Source organism: Kogia breviceps, chromosome 18 (genome assembly GCF_026419965.1).
Source record: "Kogia breviceps isolate mKogBre1 chromosome 18, mKogBre1 haplotype 1, whole genome shotgun sequence".
In the NCBI taxonomy this organism is placed as follows: Eukaryota; Metazoa; Chordata; class Mammalia; order Artiodactyla; family Physeteridae; genus Kogia; species Kogia breviceps.
In genome coordinates, this window is record NC_081327.1 from 34,873,069 (window position 1) to 34,887,095 (window position 14,027).

The window sequence follows — 14,027 nt, forward strand, 5'->3', positions numbered from 1 at the left end:
TTTTTTTTTCCCTCACTTCTGCTCATCTACATTTCTCCTGTACCATCAAATCTTTGAAGAAACAGACCTCTCACACGTCCCGTCCTATTTACTGCTGTATTCTCAGCACTCAGATTAGTGGAAATCTTACACATATATTTGTAAAATAAATAAGGGTATTGGAAGTTTTGTCATATGGAGAATTTCATGTGGTAAGAAGCACTAACAGTAAAGTTCGTTGAGAGATTTATCCCAGCAGCACAATTCCTTTTCAAGTGCCTGGACCTAGCCTGACCTTTCTTACTGATGCTCCCAGTGTACTAATCTGCTCCGTCCAAGACTCACTATAACATAGCCTCTAGCAGTACAGTGTGCCTTGGCAGGGTTAGATATTATTTCTCTGAACTTTTATAGGACTGTCTGTTTACCTTTTCCATAGCATAGACAAATCTAATATTTTATTATTTATTTGTTTCTATAATTTATCAAATTCGACTCCATGTCTTAGAAAGGCAAGGCAAATGGTTTATGATTATAGAATCTAGCACATATTTGTAAAAAATTTAGAAAGATTATTTTTTTTAAAGTTTATTTGCAATATGGTTATTTGTAGCTCTGTCCTTGGGCTTAGATAGTCCATTCACTCATGAAACAATTAGACTTGACAAATGTGTAATAATTCTCAAACTTTAGAGGCTGAATTAAAGAAAACCTAGAAAATAACACTAGGTGAAGTGACAATGAGTGAATGCACATATTAGGGAGAGAGAAGGATCCCAGTAACTCCTGTTGTGTTCAGTTAGACCACAGCTGTTAAACCCCAGCTGATTTTTATGAGGAGTCACAGAGTGGCCCTGGATATCTTTGCATGAACAGAGGAGATCTGAAGGAATAAAAATTTGCCTTCAGTGATCTTTCATTTTCTTTTCTTGTCTGAGTCTCTGGGTTCATTGAAGCCTTTGTTTTCTACCATTTTCCTTCTCAGACAGCATCCTGTGCTATTCCTTCTAACAACCCTTCTTCTGTCATCTGTGGATAATAATAGAGGTACCTATGATCTATTAATAAAGATACTTGCAAGAGATAATACTTACACTCAAGATGTGTGTCAGATGATGGCAGGTAACTCAAGTTGGGGGAAGAGTGAACCAAATACCAATTCCTCCAGCAAATGCCTACCTGCCTTGCAACCCAGATGAAACTTCTATAAATAAAAGAGGGGGGAGCATGCACACAAAAACACAACTTCACAGTCCAAGCAATGAACTAGAAGACCAGAGTTTGATTCCTGCCTCTTTCACTTATTAGAAATGTAATTTAACCATGAAAAATCCCTTAAGACATCTCTGAACCTCATTTTTCTCATCCCCAAAACATGCCTCAATTTAGGCAAACCTAGAGTTCCTATGAGCACTCACTTTCCAGATCTTTCTGAATGTCCATAAAAATGTCATTAATCTATAAATGTGATCTTTTGATAATTTCCTCCTCTTAGTGTTGGGTGTTTGAAAAGCTGTGATTACTGTTGCTTCAGTTCTCATCTTATTTTAAAACTTCTCTATGAAGACTTCCCATTTAGAGTCACTTTCTTCCTCCTCAGTTCTTCCATATCACTGTATATAACTTAGTTTCTATTTCTTATCATTACAAGCCTCACATGATAATTACAGAAAATGTTGTTTAGTCGAAAGTCATGGGCTTTAATGTCAGACCAACCTAAGTTTAAACTTCGACACAAAGAACATTTGACAAGACCATAGAAAAAGAATGCTTTGACAATTAGCTTAGATGAGATTCATTAGCTCAAATTTATAAATAAAAGAAATATGTTTGGAGATGCTATCTCATCATCTCATGTAATCTTTCCATATCAACTACATAACACGATTCTTGAGCAGGGTGATGGCTCAATATTTGTAGGAGACACAATTCTCTTATAGGTAGACCATCAAGTCAGGGGGATTTTAAGTGGCATGACCCGCATAATACTAGGACTGGGTGGAAAATATTGGGACTAGAATATCTTTAATGTCAAGATTATATCATTTAAACAATAACAACAAAAAGTATACCAGGTGTATACCAGTATATCATTTATATATATACATATAAATGTATGTTGACTAAGAATAAAATAATGAAAATAAATGTCTACTTTACTCATTGAATTTCTGTCTTCTACAATCATCATAAAGAGCAATAACAGCAATGACAACAATACATGCAACATGGTCTGGCCAGCTGAGTAACTTTGCAAAGAAGCTTTGTATAGCAAAAATTTTAAAAGTACTGGAATAGAGGAAAATAAAAATATGTTGAAAACTATATTCCTTGCAAAATACATTCTACAATTATTGTCTCCACAGAAATAATAGTTAAAGAAATCTGATCCAGCTTTGCAGTGTTATGCATTTCATTCTAATTTCAGGTATTGCGAGTCATTATTTCATTCTTAAATAAAAACCAGCATTTAAAATCCTTTACCTTCAATCCAATTTCTTTCAAAGTTAGATTCAGAAAAACAAAAAGCCACCATTCCAGGTTTTTGGTAGCGTGTGATTGGGAGATGAAAAATTGCAAATATAAATTTATTTCTAAAAACTTGAGTGTGTGTTTATAAATATATATGTGTATATAAATATATATGTATATATACAGTCTTTTCAATGTTGATATTCATGTTTAAATTGTGCATTTATATTACTTTTATAGTGATGCCCAACTGTTACCTTATTTTTTGACTGACAGTGATGGGCTTTCAGTAATGCTCAGCCCTTCCGACAGTGCCAGTGATGGGATTTTTTGAAATCTTATTACTGCCTGCACTGCCCTGATCTCAGATGGAACTTTCAATCAAAAAGGCAATCAGAAGGTTATACATTCGTGAGATTCCCTGCAAAGTCAGTGATCGCATAATACAACTTGTTGGAAAGGCCTCCTTGCCTCCTGTCCTTATGTGGCTATAAAGAGTAATTGGCTACTTAGCTCTCAGCACCTGCTTTTCCTTCTCCAAAATTCAGCGTAGCCCAGAACTCTGTTGGGTCTCAGTGTGGAATCTTGCTGCTCCTAGGAGATTTCCAAGTCTCACGCCGAGACTTGTCTTACGTTAAGCATCTGATTAAGCAAACTTTCCCAAAGACACACTTGACTTTTTCTCAGCATTCTTGTTTCACTGGTGATGCCAGTGAATCTAAGTTTTATTTTATATACATACAAACACCCACACATTTCTCCAAATCACTTTTACTGTAAAGTCCATATTCTAGAAATCACAATTCTGCATGGCAAGGCTAAACTTGAATTTAATTTCTAGCATAGTTTAATCATTCTATTACAAACTATTTTAAATCTTATTACTGTACTCATAAAAGATTATTATAAAGAATGGCTTCAATACTCTTTAGTATACATATATGGATGTTCAAAAGACATTTTTGTAATTTGATTTGTTTATATAGTGAACAGGGTTGAGGCTGAATTGATCCCATATGGTGTCCAGTTACCCAGGGATGCATTAGTTCCCCAGGCAGGAACCTTGAACTGTGAAGTAGGCAGAGGGAGATAATTTTGTCTCACTTTGTTCCAACTCACTGGTTCTTCTCCATTAGGCAGAGAACCCTTGGGCAGGGATGAGTTTCAAGGATGAAAAAAGACTGATGCTTGGGACACAATAAAGACCTACAGACACATTAAAATGCCTATGGACTGAATGAGCATTTCTTTTGCCAAATAACCACCCATGTAATATGTAAAACATATGTCAGTATTGCTGCGACAGAAAACAATGCACAGAGACAAAAATAGTCACTTTAATAAAGTTTAAAAGTGCATTATTTAAAGAGTTGTGTATGGCATACTCTAATCCTACAAGTTTAGGAACCCCATCAACCTCTTTTGGTTCAGGAAGTTTTAGCAACTCTATTGCCAAAGTAAAAAGTACTTGAAGTCAAGGTAGGGATGTGTGTGTGAGAGTGTGTGTGTATATTCCTCAGTTCTTTATTAAATTCAGGGTACTCTAAAAGTATAGTTCATCCCTGTATGAACATGGTATCATTTTCTTGATTCCATATTAAAAAAAAAACCTTAAATGGGCTATTAAGCACAAAGAGTCAGCATGATGGTGACAAAGAAAATCAACAAGAAAACCAAACTTTCATTCTCTCTTTCTGGGCAAAGTAAATTTTGATATAAGATTGGATAACTGGTATACCAGATATTATCTCCTGCCCCTGACAATCACCATATGAAGATTATTTTATTGATTGCCAAGATTGGAAGATATGGATTTCATACTCCTGAAAACTAGTGTAATTTCTGTTAGACATGTTTATGTGTCTCTAACCTATGCCATTTCACTGAAAAGTACACTAGAAATGAGTCTGGTGTGCAAGAGATAAGTGAAGTAATAATCTCACCTTGGTTTAGAATGTGTGAGATAGTCAGAATATTAGTATTGGTTACTACTACAACTACCATTAATAATCTGCATTCACCAAGTATTTGCTTTAGTCTCTGTGCCAAGTCCTGGTGTATTTTAAAGTCAATTTGGGCCATCATTTTGACTTCATGGAAAAGTGTTCAATAGCCATGATGATAAGCACTAAAGACGAACTATTCTCAGGCAAGAGAAACTCAATAAGGTGTCAGTTAAGTCACTGAGCACTGGGTAGTTGTAAATTCTAAGTATAATAGTCAAACTTCATAAAAATCACAGTGGAGTCAGCCTCCAGAAGTTGGTGCCTTTGGTTTTCTAGCCAAAGCCATACTTTTCTCAGGCAGCCCCAAGCCAATGACTGAGATGGCAGGGCAACTGGAGTCTATGTTTTTCCTTTTTAAATATTTATTTATTTTTGGCTGCATCAGGTCTTAGTTTCGGCCTGCGGGATCTTTCGTTGAGGCCCGCGGGATCTTTCGTTGAGGCCCGCAGGCTCTTTAGTTGGGGCACACAGGCTTAGTTGCCCCGCAGCAATAGTTCCCTGACCAGGGATCAAACCCACGTCCCCTGCATTGGAAGGTGGACTCTCAATCACTGGACCACCAGGGAAGTACCTGGAGTCTATTTTTTCCCAATGAGAGACTCCCCTAACAGGACCCCATTAAAATCCCTGATTTGCCTTGCAAAGATTTGTCAGGTCTGCTTTTGCAGTCTAAGGCTCTCTTGTCAAATCCTGCTTCCTAATCTCTCTACTTTTACAAGTTTTAAAATCTGCATTCCTGTATGAAAACTTTCCCTGCTCAATCCTGTTTCCTCTCTCTTTTATCTTTTACTCCTAACTCTGATTTAGTGTTTGCTTCCAGGAGGACCCACCTGGCACAGCTGGACTAGCCTTTACATACGCTGTGTTTCTTTAATGTCCCTGTTGGTATCTTGCTGTGTGATCATTGCCAAACCATTTCTCTTTCTGGTTCTTTATAATGAAGGCTCTTACAAATAAAAGTGATCCTTATGATAATTTAGTTGAATGTTCTAGAATTCTAATTAGAGTTGATGACTCTGTTAATCGATCTTCATCTGATGGGAAAAAAAGTGATGACAACAAAGGTATTTATAAAAATATATTTCACAAAGTAGGAAACAATACAGGAGTTTCTCTGAATACAATACATGGAGTAAATAAACAATATTGCATTAAAGCAAAGTAGAAAATTAAAATGATCTGCATGTAGTACTTGAGTTTCATCATACATTTTCTACTCCTAAATGGCAGGTTTGCATTAAAAATTGAATATGCTCACATCTTCTAGTGCTGTTCTCTTTTCGAGTCTAAGACATTCTGTGCATCACCATGAAGATCAGGGAGAGAAGTGCTAAAAACAGAAGCAGTAAAATTATGTACAAATCAGTTCCTGCTCTAAAACTGTGGAGGCAACTTGAAGCATGTTTACTGGGCAGGGCATTATGTAGGCATCTAAAAGTCTAGAGTTTAAATATTCACATGAATCAATATACTTTCAGATGTTTGTGCTTGTAGTAAAAACACCAAATACTAGGATTATGAACAAAATAGAAAACAGTCCAAAAGTTTCTCTGGGAAAATGCTGTTCCTGCCATCACCAGTCACAATAACACTTTCTACTCTAAAGAGACTATTAGCTTCCCTTTTGAGAATATTGCCTGCCATACTCATCTCATCAAAATGTACATGTATTAAACATTCATTGTATATATATTTATATAAAACAATCTAAAGTATTATTAATGGATATAATTTCATTTCTTTTTTCATATAGTCCCTTAATCTATAGATTACCAACCTTAATAAATAAAAGCATTAATGGACATCAATAAAATATTTATTTCGAGGATTAAACAAATAAATTCACGCGCTAGCAAGAAAATCATCTGTCTCTTTTGTAGTCCACTGTGTGACACAGTTTATCTTTGTGTCCTTGTGGGAGAAGATGAACCGGGGGGAATGAGTAATCCTGCTTCCAGAGAACAAGCCTGTTTGAATGGGATTTCTCTCCTCCCATTACTGAGTTGGCAATCCCCACCCTGGAATGGATTACAAACGTGAATATTTTAAGGCTCGACACAATATTTAAAGATGCTATTCAGTCTCTGATGAATGGGGCCAACAATTATGTACAAGGTGTGGTCACCGTACCGTATAATCTAGGAGGCCTCCCAAAGCTCCAAAAAGTCAGAGTGTACAGCAGACCAAGTATTGCTTTATCATTTGTGGCGGGATCCTTATTGGTGAAGGGGAAAAAACCATTTGCATTTATAAAAATCCTTGCAGAAGACACATATCAGTAGCAAACTTCTTGCAGGTCCATTTTTCTAAGAAAGCACCTTTTTAAGTTTGATTTTTTCCTCTTTTTAAACCATTTCTCTAAGGATGGGCCAGGATCCCAATCTTTGTGGTGGTCAGGTAAATATCAAATATCCAAAGACTTCTAAACACTCCACATACTTTAATTCACACTCCACAAGATTTATAACCTCCTAACACATACTTTTTTATTTTTATTATTACTTTTTTGGTTCAACATTAAAATGTAGTTGGGTTTCTAGATGATTGGTGCTAAACTTGCCTCTAAAACAAATTGCCACATTGGTTGTATCTGAGGGGAGTGACCCTAGAATATTACAGAATGCTCAGTTCCCACTGATTTGTTCATAATCCACTGTCAAGTTTCTTTGTCACTTTCACCGACAGAGTAGAGTTCGCCCAGTCTCTTAAAGCGGGGACCCCAGTCACTGAGGTAGTCAAAATTCTGATCCGAGTCTGAGGCGGTGGACTCCAGAGAGCTGAGGGAGCCAGCCATGGACCCTCGGCCTTCATAGCCATAAATCTGAATGGAGTCATACGGTGGGGCTGTGGGGTCGTTATCTGCCTCGTGTAGCCGCACATTTATAAATTCATCCACATCAACACCGCTCGGAACTGGAGCAAGCCCTTGCCTTGGCATAAACTGCAAATCTGGTTTAATATCTTTACGGGGTAAAAATCCGTTAATTCCATCTGGGTTTTGTAACGTTGCAATGTCAAAAGCCTCCGTGTCTTCTTCACCTCCTCCTTCGTCATCGTAGCGAATGATGTTTTCGCGCACATCTTCATCATCTTTGATAATTAATGGCTCGTTTTTATGTCGCCGCAGAGTTACAAACAGCACCACGATGACTACAGGAAAACCACAAAATAGCAATTAGGCAGATTCACGTAGAATTTCACAGGCAAACGCATCGTGTATGTTAAGAGAGGGGGGCGCTATTTTAAAACTTACGAGCACGTACCTTTCATGCATTCACTTGGGAATTAAGTGAAATACCTTTCTGAAGTATGAGCACTGAATTTTGAGTGAATACTATTCCAGGTTGCTTCTGTTTAGTAAATGGTGACGAAGAAGTTGGGTTAAAAGAACAAGTTTGCATCTGTTTATGGTGAAAGCTGCATTTAATACCGTTAGGAGCTCTAGAGTGAATGGCCCAAAAAGGGAAACAGCACAGATACCATAACTAACTTGCTGTGTATCTTGGGCAGCTCGTTCAATATTTTTTGGCTCCATGACCCTCTTCTGTAAAGCAAAAGGAGCTGCATAGATCATATCCAGTACATTGTGTGTTTTTTAAAAATCAATCCTTCAAGACTCTTTCCAATAAAATAGTGTCCATTCACAGATGAAATGGTAAATTAAGGTGAATGTCAACTTTGCATGGGCAACTTCTTCTCTTGTATGAAAGCTAGCACTCCGCTATGTGGTAAGGTAGGCCCACAGGTGGGGGAAGGGAGAGGAACACATAAAAAACTAGCCAGATCAGCCACACCAAACTTGGGCTGATGACATTTTTAAAATGTGGCAGGAAACAATGATCAACTCAGGGTACTGGGTGAACAGATGTAACCAGGAAGGTAAAAACTGACATACCCTTTATCTAAGGGCAGGATAAGATATAACTTTCCTTTTGTATGTCTTCCTACTGTCTAATCTCATTTTTATAATTGGATTTTTTTAGTAGAAAAGTTACAAAAACTTTTCCTTATTTTGCAGTCTTCATCTAAAATTCGATTGTAGTAGCAATAAAAATATCTGAGAAACAATGCAATTTTGAAGAAAATGTATTTTTTGTTTGCTTAGTTTTTTTGGTTTGTTTTTATCTTACCAAATTTTGTGATTGGATGGACTCAGTAACCCAATCTGTACATTGTTTACATAAAAGAGTAGTTTGGACATCTGTGTGCCCCCATTGAAGTAAACTGGCGTGTATCAGAAGATCTGGAGGCCTTCTTATGTAATAGTTGCTGTTGTAACCACATAAAGGTCCATCCCCACTTCCACCACCATTATGCTTAGTTTTTTCACCAGTGATGGGATTAAAAAAGGCACTGAATAGTTCTCTCCAATTGAATATTTACTATTACAGTTCTTTAGTTCTTCCCTTCTCTTAGTGACCTCAAAGCTTGGAGAAGTATATACAAAGGAATTTTTTTTCCAAAGAATGCTAATTAGGGTTTTCTAGGCTGCGTTAGGGTTTTCTGTCCTTCTTTACAGTCATTTATGAACCAGAAAAATGGTGACCATTAGGCTATGAAGAAAATACATACCTAGCAGCAAAATGATGCATGCTAATATGGCAATTAAGGCGCCCATACTGAGTCCAATCGGAAGTACATAAGCTTCAACATTACAAGACTGGACAACACCATCACTGCTGCAGCCACAGACCCGGATGGTCAGGGTACTGGTGCTGCTCAGAGGAGGATTCCCACTATCACTGATTATGATTGGTAAAAGATAGACTTCTTGCTTCTGGCGGTTGAATCCATTATGCTTTGCCAAAATGCTGAGGGAATTATCTGGAAAAAGTGAAAATTACAATAGTTTGCATCATTTCAAAACGGCTGCCCAAACAACACTTGTTTTTCTAGTTCATAAATCCTCTGCAAGCCTCACGACAATCCCAACTCCACTGAACCACTCCAGCTCTCTCCCTCCCCCCTTTCCCACTTTCCAAGTTGGCATGGACCAAAACATCCACACCCTAACAGGTTCAGTGAGCTTGGTCTCAGGATAAACTAATGGAATTTTACCACCACCTTGTAAATGCAAAAGATTTCTTTTACAAAAATGATCTTCAACTGTCCTTTTAGAAGCCACAAATTACCCCAAGACCCCATAAATAAGTTTAATGTTCTCTCATTGGTCCTGATAATGCAAATGTGACAGAATTTCCTCACATTTGAAAGTCATGTTTGAGAAGCTTTGTGTTAAAAGTAGGCTCTATGACAGTATGGCACACAAAACAATGCATTTGACCCCCACAGGTACCTAAAAACAGTTACTCATGCTCTAGAGCATTTTACACTAACATGTAACAAAAGTCCCATTTACTGCCAATTGGAGGAGATATGCCACATATTTTTAAATTCTGCAGAGAAGACCTCTAGTGGTTACACAAATAAGAATTAAGTGATGAAAAGTCATAGGAGCAGGTGGTCCATTTTTAATGTATTAACTAATCATATGGAAATGTATACTGGGTATCTGGAGCAACACTTAAGGACATTTAAGCAATACTTAATGGCATACTTCAGCTCGATGTAGAACTGGCTAGTGAGAAGTGATTGGTCCCGTGGTAGCGCTATGTTTCTCAAAATTTCACCCCCAAATGAACTTTTTATTGTCATTCATCCCTATCTCATGAACTATAGCTATATATGTGTGCATATATGTATATACATATACATATATAAATTATTAATCTATTTTCTCATTTTGATTAATGAAAGACATAGGTCTATTCAACATGAGAACACTGATTATTTCACACTGATGTTCCAGCCAAAAGCAAATAAACATAACTTTGGTTAATGGGTGCAGTACAATTTGGGCAAAATGATTATTTCAGTTGGGATTTTTTCAAATATTGGCAAGGTTGCAGACCCCAGAACACTTGTCTACCTCGTTGTTGCATATTAAGGCAGGCATTCCAAACCATTGCTGTCCAGTTCCTGGTCATCAGTGTCCTACTGGTTTCCAGAATATACAAATACATGAATAGATATTCCACTCAAATGATTTTAAGTAAATGTGTTAAATTTTCTGTACCATATAGTACTATACCAGAATTCAAAAAAAGTGACATTCCCTAAAATAAATGTATAAATTATATTTGGTTTTGCTTTGTTTAAGATATATGTGGACCTACTATGCCTTGCTAGTAAGCGTTTGAAGAGAAAAAAAAGAAAAAACTCTGAGTTAACAATTTTTTTTTTCTAAATTATTGCTGGTTGTGCCTCATTATTTAGTAATTTGAAGAGTGAAAAGAAGTCTCTAGTGGAAGTAAGCAGTGGTATTCCAAATGATCTAGTAATCTTTATTTCCATGACATAGAAGGAAATACCATTAAGCTAAAAGCAGGAGAACATCATCTCAAAAAAGATACAGAATATATAGCTGTGTTACATTTCCAGAAAGTGTGTGACGAGATTGAATACAGTTAAAATTAGTACAAGGAACATTTGTGGGTGATTTCATATACCATAGTTTAAAACAGAAGATGGGAATTGTTCTTCAAGATGCAATTAATAAAATTACAACGAGGCTTTTGTCTTTTTGTGGTTAACATTATTTATATGAGAAACTATCTTTGCATATTCGCTCTTTAAAACAAACTATAATGATAATTTAGAAACTGCAGGAGTATTACTCATTGCAGAACAAAACCATCTCCTTTATTACTTAGAAAAGCATTGATGGGTCTAAGACCAAACTCATACTCATTTTTTACTACTCCTGGTATCTGCACATGTTGCTCCCTTTCTATATAAAGAAAATTATTGACTGAGTAAAGGGAGTCCATGAGTCATTTTTGCTAAAATTTACCTGCTACTTCCAGGCAAAGTCAATTCCCTATTTGCCTATTAATTTTTTACCATGTTTTTGATTGGAGCTTGCATTTATTAATTATTTAGTTATTTCATTAGGGCAAATTGAATTGTCATTATTTTACACTCAAAAAAATTGAATATTAGAGTTTCACGCACTTCAGATTCATGTATTTGAAATACTTGTTTCTTTCAATCTACAAGTTGCAAATATCTTTAAAAAGTTCTGGTTTGTTTCTTTAAAACATATGATGCCTTTTCATTTTATTAAAATTTTAATCAATGTAGTCAATTTTATCAAACTCTTTAATGGTTAGTAGTTTAGCCTTATTTTTTAAATTATTAATTATATAAAAATTACTTCTCATAATGTTACCTTTCACATTTAAACAATTGTATGGAATTGGTTTTTTCTGTGCTGATTATTGATTTTCCCAAGGTTAATTATAGAGTAACTTATCCCTTACCCACTGATCTTCAGTTCTCAGTCTCTCACAAATCAAATTTTTTTGCACCTTCATCCCTTTAGGCTATCATGTTCCAATACTCTGTTTTTCTAATCCTGCATTAATACCATGCTTTTTATGTATGAAAAATTTGTAAGAAATCTCGATGTTTGTTAGGGTATTTTCCCCTATCGTGTTCTTCTTTAGGAATATTTCAGCTGTTCTTGTTCATTTGCTAATCTCTGACAAATATAGAAGAGATTATCAAGTTCCATGAAAATTCCTATGAGTTTCAGTAGAAATTATATTAAGATGTAAATAAATTGAGAGAATTGACAGCTTTATTCTGTTTAGTCTTCTATACCAATATCGTGGTTTCTTATTTTCTTTAATACATGTTAACAAAATGTTTTTATTTTAGCTACAAGAGATTTTCACATATTTTTTACACTTATTATTAGTACTGCATGTACTTTGTTTTTTTAGTAAATATTACCTTTTTAAAATTATATTTTCATCTCATTGCTCATCTGATTGTTTTATGCATTGATTTTAATTTTAGTAAACTTCTAAACCTTTTTTTTTTTACTTATAAAAATATATCTCAACACAGCGATATGTGTGAGGAGCATGATAATATGAGGAGCTCCACGGAATTGCTCCCCAGTGGAACTGGTGAGAATTATAAAATAATATTTAAAAAAATTAATGTCTCTGGAAATGGTCCTGGAGACAAGCAGCAAATGCAGAAATGTTTATTCAAGAAAATCTATTAGAGTCTGGTAGGAATGATGAGAATGTAGTGTGTCAACCAGAACCTAGTTCCTTCATCCCTTCTCTCAGCTCTGCGAGATAGAAACTCCAAACTGGTTCAGCCAAGAACACAGGGCACCCCTCACCCCACCCCAGCTAGCAGTTGGAGGGCAAGGTGTTGCCAGTTCTCACCCTGCTCCTAGCTACCTTTGATCAACTAAATTCTGAATTAGCATGGCCAGGAAGAGGGGCTCCTTTCTTCTTTACAGCCTGTACTTGTGCAACAGAGGCTCTACCTTGGCAAGACTTCACAGGGAATACAGGGCCGCAATTGTGCTTGCCCTGGACCGTAAAGCAGTGGTTTCACACTGGAAGAGCCAAGCCAAAAAGACTTGAGGCTACTGTTCCTTTGCATCAAGTGCCCAGCTCCTAAAGTAGAGGCGTCACTCAGAGAAACCAAGCATAGTCTCCAATTCAGCTCCAAAGCCAATGGCTCAAAGTTTTGCCTCAGTGGAGAAGCAAAGAACCCAGGAAGGAGATACAGAGGAGGCTGCCAGGTTCAGAACAAATCTGGAACACTTGCCAAGGGAAATGCCCTTTTGAAGGAGCCCAAATTGGGTTGGATTAGTCTGTAGAACAATTTAGGGCCCCCAATTAAAAACAATACAGGAATCATCTGGCAATCAGTGGAGTTTAACAATTTGGGTGTCGTCAGGGAAAGAGACAGAAAACCCTGCCAAAACCACTGCCATTCCAGGGTGACTGTGGGCATACCCAAGGCTGGGATCCCCTGAAGTGAAACATTAGAGGCTTAACACTGCAGAGGGGAAGTAGACTTTACTAAAGTAATCTAGCCGATCATTAAACAAATAAACAAGGAAATTACAGTAACAGGCCTTCAGTGAAAAGTCAGTATCAGATTTGCTATAATATATTCTCTAAAAATGTCCAGTCTTCAACAAAAGATTACAAGATATACAAAGAAACAAGAAAGCATGACCCATAAACTAGAGGAAAACAAAACAAAAAAGCAGGCAAAAGAAACTGTCCTTGAGAGCAAACAGATATCAGATTAACCAACGACTTCTAGGGAGCCATTGTAAACGTGTTCAATGAACTACAGTAAACCTTTGAAGAAGGAAATGAAGGTGTGATAACAATGTCATATCATAGAGAATATCAAAAAAAGAACATAATGGAAGATGTGGAGTTGAAAAGTACAATAACTAAAATGATAAATTACAAACTATAAATTTGAATTGGCAAAAGAAAGCATTAGTGAACTTGGAGATAGATCTATAGAAAATATTCAAGCTGAAGAATATAGAGAAAAAAGAAAGAAGAAAAATGAAGAGAACCTCAGAAAAATGTGAGACATCATTAAGTGCACAAATATACCTGAGATGAAAATACTAGGAGACAGAGAAAGGAAAAGAAAAAAATATGGCTGAAAACTTCAAAAAATTTTGGAAACATTAGTCTCCACATTCAGAAAGCTCAACAAACATCAAGAACG

The 14,027-nt window shown here is 36.3% G+C and overlaps 1 protein-coding gene across 2 annotated transcripts in view; it reads right to left on the bottom strand.

Annotated features, from left to right (window-relative positions):
• Positions 1-6,917: 6,917 nt before the first annotated feature.
• CDH8 (cadherin 8) overlaps positions 6,918-14,027 on the bottom strand; it is a 374,358-nt gene continuing 367,248 nt past the window's right edge. Inside the window, exons 11-12 of one of the 2 annotated variants that reach the window (XM_059044955.2) lie at positions 9,030-9,281; positions 6,918-7,607 (exon numbers count right to left, since the gene is read on the bottom strand). In XM_059044955.2, the coding sequence (XP_058900938.1) occupies positions 7,114-7,607; positions 9,030-9,281 (746 nt within the window). In that variant the 3' untranslated portion in view covers positions 6,918-7,113. The remainder of the gene's footprint in view (positions 7,608-9,029; positions 9,282-14,027) is intronic. The other variant, XM_059044956.2, reaches the window with a different exon arrangement.